Source organism: Urocitellus parryii, chromosome 3, assembly GCF_045843805.1.
Source record: "Urocitellus parryii isolate mUroPar1 chromosome 3, mUroPar1.hap1, whole genome shotgun sequence".
NCBI lineage: Eukaryota > Metazoa > Chordata > Mammalia > Rodentia > Sciuridae > Urocitellus > Urocitellus parryii.
The window spans coordinates 143,008,932-143,014,791 of NC_135533.1; the positions used below are offsets into that span (position 1 = coordinate 143,008,932).

At 53.5% G+C, this 5,860-nt stretch overlaps 1 protein-coding gene across 5 annotated transcripts in view; it reads right to left on the bottom strand.

Annotated features, from left to right (window-relative positions):
* Nucleotides 1–5,409, bottom strand: part of Tpcn1 (two pore segment channel 1) — a 50,447-nt gene extending 45,038 nt beyond the window's left edge. For 3 of the 5 annotated variants that reach the window (XM_026412075.2, XM_026412073.2, XM_077796124.1), the window contains exons 1-2: nucleotides 5,252–5,409; nucleotides 2,319–2,549 (exon numbers count right to left, since the gene is read on the bottom strand). In XM_026412075.2, the coding sequence (XP_026267860.1) occupies nucleotides 2,319–2,430 (112 nt within the window). In that variant the 5' untranslated portion in view covers nucleotides 2,431–2,549; nucleotides 5,252–5,409. Of the gene's footprint in view, nucleotides 1–1,790; nucleotides 1,928–2,318; nucleotides 2,550–5,237 lie in introns of those variants that run through there. The other 2 variants (XM_026412074.2, XM_026412076.2) reach the window with 2 other exon arrangements.
* Nucleotides 5,410–5,860: the final 451 nt, after the last annotated feature.

Consider the following 5,860-nt stretch of genomic DNA (forward strand, 5'->3'; position numbering starts at 1 on the left):
ACAGCAGGCCTGAGGGAGCGGCTCAGTGCCAACTCCCAAGCCGGACCCAACTTGGCCCTCGCCAAGGCCAAGCGGGCCTCCGGGTGAGTCCCTGTCCCGGGGCAGCCCCACTATGCTCCCCAGTCAGGCCCGGGGGTCAGACCTACTGGTTCTCTGGCGTTAGCACTTGAAGAGACAGCGTGAGGCCGCGGCACTAAAACCCCCGCAAAGACACCAGGCCCTGGAGGCAGCAACCTCTCTGTTCAAACCAAAATGAGCCACCAACTTCAGCAAGGGAGAAGGCCTCGCTGGGGCCTCACTGTCTCCCTGGCCTACTTCCTGCCCATCGGGCTCTGTCCCCAGTTCAAAGTCTGATCTCAACAGGAGCTGGGTTGATCTTCCCACTTTTTTCCCACAGGACAGCCGGATACCCCAGCTGAGTTCCAAGGCTTTATGGGGATTTATAAGATGCAGCAGGGCTTCCACTTAGAATCTGAGCTGAGCCATTGGCAAGCCTCACCTTCCAGCCTACTCCCTGGAGCCTGTGAGGGCCTCCCTGGCCAGACGGTGCCCCTCTGAAGCCAGGTCTGTGCTCATCCCCAGCGGCAAGGGAGGAACGACGGGTGTCCCTGGACCCGTGACCTCACTTCCTCAAGGCCACTTCTCTACACACACAGAGGATGACAAGAACCACCTTCAGATCATCTGATGGGATAATATTTATAAATGCTAAGAGCCCAGCATGTACTGCGCCCTGGGTTTGATCCCCAGGAGGGAAAAAAATCTTAAAAATTAAATAAAAAGCTAAGGAGGGGCTGGGGGTGTGGCTCAGTGGTAGAGCGCTTGCCTTGCACACATGAAGCACTGAGTTCAATCCTCAGAACCACATAAAAATAAATAAAGATATTGTACCAGCTACAACTAAAAAAATATTAAAAAAAAAACAAGGAGTTGCACTCACGTTTATTAAAACCTTATGAAGAAAAAAAGAGAAAAAGAAGAGGAAGGAGGAGGAGGAGGAGCAGAAGCAGGGGGAGGAGCTGAGGAAGAGGGGGAGGAGGAGGGGGAGGAGGAGGGGGAGGAGGAGGGGGAGGAGGAGGGGGAAGAGCAGGAGGAGGAGGAGGGGGAGGAGCAGGAGGAGGAGGAGGAGCCAGGAGCAGGAAGAAATGTGGGGAGAAGGGAAAGAAACCCAAGGCAGATTGTCCTAAGTTCAAATCTCTGCTTAACCACTTGCCAGCTCCGTGGCCTTGGTAAAGTTACTCCACCTCTCTGAGCCTTGGTTTCCAACTCTGTGAAACAGGGAGCATTCTGTACCTTGCAAGGGGATCTTAGAAAGAAAACAGCTGGAGCCAGAAATTGGAACCACTGCTTTCTTGGCCTGGTGGCGATGAAGGGAGTGTGTGCTAACCCTCCTTCAGAGGCCAGCCCCGCCACCCCAGATGGGGGTGAGCACGCTGCAGTAAAGACAGGCCTGTTGGTGGGGCACACCCATGCCCCCATTGACACTGCTCTCCTTCATGTCCCGGGGTGGTGGCAGAGCTCCCTCACCCAGCTGCGTCTCCCCTGGACAAAGGAGATGGGAGAGCCAGGCTCAGGCCGCCTGGCTGTAAGTGGGGACAAGGGCAGATGGTGTCCGTTGGCTCAGGAGCCCCGACGCCTTAGGAGCCTGCTGGAAAGGCCAGTTATTCTAAGCGTCTGAGCTGCAGCCTGCGCAGAGACAGCAGGCGCCTTCGGGAGCAGGACCAGAATGCATCTGAAGGCCTCTCGCTCTGCCAGAGACTCACTTAAAATTTTAAAAATTTAAAGCTTACCACCTCTCTGGGGTTCGCACTGTGCTAGGCTTTGGTTCCGAGGAGGACAGAGTAAAACCCCAAACCCTCAAATCAATGGACGGCGATCGATGCGCCCCCTCCACCCTGCCCGGGCTTCGCAGGGACTGAGCGGGAGCCGAGAGAAGCAGTCGGCGCTGCTGCTCCTCCTGCCAACGGTTCCAGATTGGGACAGGCGGAGGCTGGTGTCGAAATCTGTTTCTTTTTTTAACAAGGAATGGGACAGGGAAGCTGGCCAAGGAGCAGGTTGGCCCAAGGTCCCTACCAAGCACCCATGGACAAAAAGCCAAGGCACTGAAGGTGTTGGGCGGGTGTGGCCAAGGCCCACCGGGCTCCGGGAGGCACACAGACCCCCACCAGGGCTCCACAATGGTGGGGCTGTGGCACTAGAAGCCTCAAGTGTGGGGACAGGCAAAGGGCACCTGCCTCTTCTAGCAGACCAAGGCCCACGTCATCTGTCACCCTGAAATCGAAAAGCCCTGGTCCCCGCCGCTCAGTCCACTGTCTTACTTTTGCTGGGCAGCTCCTCTTGACCCAGGCCATTGGAGGGAGCCAGAGGGGCACTGCCACCCTCGTCCAAGGTCAGGATGAGGGGCACGTCGTCATCTAAGCTCACGGCCATGGTTTCCTCCCCGCGGTCCTCAGGAGGCAATGGCCAGGGCTTCACACAGCTGCTCTTTCACAGCCACCGAGCCAGAGGTGCTTCTCAGAACCTCCTCCATGAGGGGCATCTTCTAGAGTCTGGAGGATAAAAAAGAAAGACAATTATTAAAACGTAGCCAGAGAGGACGAATGGGTTCTGGATTTGGTATTGGTGATGGCGGCACGACCCCATGACTGCACTCGAAACCACTGAATTGTGGAGGCTGTGGTAAACGCGCAGCGCGTGAACTATTATCTCGATTTAAAAATAGTCACAAAAGTGTCATCTCTTTACGACATGGGGAAGGGCAGCCACAGAATGAAAAGTGCAGTTAGGGGAATGACATCTGGAGAGTGAGATAGGGCTGACCGGTTCCACCTCCACCACTCTTCACACTTAGCTGGGTGTGACTGTTGTAAAGATTTTGAAGACCACAAAAGAAAAAAAAAGCATTAAGATAATTAGTACTTAATACTCAGTGAGTATATGCTCTGTACAATTAAAAGTCCACTGAAGCCTCATAATCACCCTAGGGATAGGTACAATTACTATGACCGTTGCAGAAGGGGACACTTCCGGCACAGAGAGGTTAAATAACTTTCCTAAGAACACACAGATAGAACGACGCCAAGCTTTGAACCGTGCAGCCCGACCCCAATCCCATATTCCCAGGAGGCTACAACTCCTCCAAGTCCCCAAGCTCTTGTAGTTAGGCAGCACCTAACTTCAATACTAACGAAGAGTTAGCATGACAGGTCATCCACGATCGCTGATCTCTTTTTTCACTTTTTTTTCTTTTTAACTAACAACTTCCATATTGGTTTTACTAAGCAGCCTCTGAGACACACACACTCTCAAGATTACTCTGGACCATGGTGGTAAACAACATGCTCCCTTCTCATACAGACACTGTTCTCCTAAGGTTTAGGTGCTTGAGGAGGAAAGAAAAGGAGAAAGTAATTTTTTTTTAAATGATGTCCATATCACTCAGCAGAAGTGCTCATCCCTAACTCCCAATTTAAAACACTCAGAACTAGCCTGTTAGAGTTTCTATTTATACCTCCCCATTTCCGCCTAGGAGGGCCAAAAGAAATGCCGAGACTCAGCAGATCCATCTAAAGACCTTTGAACTTGAAAATCGAGTAGCAAGATCTTTCCTGGACTGTGACCTCTGAGCTCAATCAACATTGCCTCCAGATGGACCCGCTGAATGGCAACTGGGTAATTTTCTTTAATGAATCACCGAATACCTCTGAGCAGATCCCTGTGCATCACAGGGAACAGCACATCTTTTTAAAACAAGGAGGCAGAAGTAGATGGCTAAGCCTGTAGCTCTCCGCCCCGCAGACTTCCTGTGACAGGATTTTTTTTTTTTTAAAGTTTCCCCAGATCTGGGGATTGTTGGCTTTTAGATCTCACTAGAGGGAAGCAGAAGAGGAAATCTCAAATGAGACCCTACCTAATATTAGGCTGTCTTAAGAATTATGCTTCATTTTGGTTTTGGTTCAACATTTTTTTTTTCTTTTCTTCTTTTTTTCTTTTTGGTGCTAGGGTGAACCCAAGGCCTCAAACATGCTGAGCACATGTTCTACCACTGAGCTGTATCCTCAGTCCCTGGTTTAACTTTTTATCATGGATATTCTCAAACAAAAGTAGAAAGAACAGATTGAAGAACTTCCTTGTAGACATTTCTCAGCTTTGATGATTATCTCTCCGTTATTACTTTGAAGACAGGAGACTATTAACCCTCTCAACTCATCAAGGAGAGGTTTCTAAACTTTGTCACGACAGAAAGTATCACCACAGTGAGTAGTGTTTGTGTTTTAGCTGTTTAACACACGCATGTGTTGCCCTAGCTCAGTGGCTCTCAACTGGGGTGATGTGGTCCAGGGAACACTAATAAGTTCTGGAGACATTTTGATTGTCATAAATTGGGAGTGATTGTTAGTAAGCAGAGGCCAGGGGTACCATTGAGCAGCCTATAATGCATAGCTGAGACCCCACACACCCACAGAAAGGATCATGAGGCTCAAAATGTGGACAGTACTGCTGCTGACAAATTCAAACACCCCTCTTTACAGATTTGGAAACTGGGTCTTCGATTGGTCAACTTGCCCAACTCCCTAAACAGCAAGGAAAGTTGTGGCAGCCAGATTTCAATTCAGGCAGTCTGAACTCAGGGACTCTCCCAGCTTAAACCTTACCTTTTCCTCCCAGAACCGGTTCCCCAATTTGAATTCAAACCCATCATTTTACAGAGAGAAAAATGAGGCCCAGAGAGGGGAAGGGAATTGTCCAAGGTCACACAGTGGACCCGCAGAGCTGGAACTCGGGACTCCGGGGTCCTAGTCCACTGCTCCTTCCAAAGGCTCCGACTCTGCCTCTACAGAGGACCCGAAAGGTCACCCCTGGAGAAAGGGGACACTGAGTTGGCCAACACCGGCCGTCCGCTGGGGCAGCCTGCCCCGAGCACGAGTTTCCCGCGGGGTCACCTGGGGACTGCGGGGAGATGAGCGGGCTGAGGAAGGAAGAGGCAGGAGCGCCAGCTCCAGGTGCTCCAGGCTCCCCACGCGGGTCCCCACGCGGGGGTCGCCCCAGGAAGCGGGAGGCAAAAGGGGTGCAAAGTGCCAGCCTAGGATGGAAGGGGGAAGCACAGCAGCGACTTCCCCGAGATCGCCCTGAGCCCCCGAGTCCACCACCCACACCGGCTGCCCTGCCGCGACCCCTTACTCCGGCAACCTTTGACCCCCGACCCCTGCCCTCTCCCTCGGGCCAAGTCCCCGCACCCTTGGATTCTTACACGCGCCGCCCCAGGAACCCGGACCGCACACCGGCGTCTGCACCGCGCAGCTCAGCCCGCCGGCGCCGCCACCAAAGCCCCGAGTCCAGAGCTGTTGCAGCCGCCACCGCCACCGCCACTTGAGCTGCTGCCACCACAGCAGCTGCGCCAGCTCTCCGATCCGCCGCCTACCGGCCCCTCAACCCCGCCGGCCCACCCCGTTTCCCTTCCGCCGTGGCCTATTGGCCACCCGGGCTGCCATATGAGCTCTGATTGGTCAAGCCTCGCGTCCTTCCGCAGTTCTCGCCCACTGCTTGCGCCGGACTCGCCGCCCGCCTCTCTGGGAGGAGGCGGAACAAAGAAGCTCCGCCTCCCTCCCCCTCCCATACTCTCCGCGTTACTCGCTCGGCCCGAACCCGAGGGAGTCCCAGGTCTTTCAATTGGTGGAACGTCAGAGGGACGACGATCCTGATTGGTCAGAACCCAGGAGGTGGAGCTGACAGAGAGAAACCGGGAATTGAATGGTGAAACGGCAAGTCTGTCAGACACCGAGTCCCGCCTTCTGAGATTGGCGGGTAACCTAGCAACGCGGGGTCCACGGAGACAACAGTGCGTGGAGAAACCTGGAGC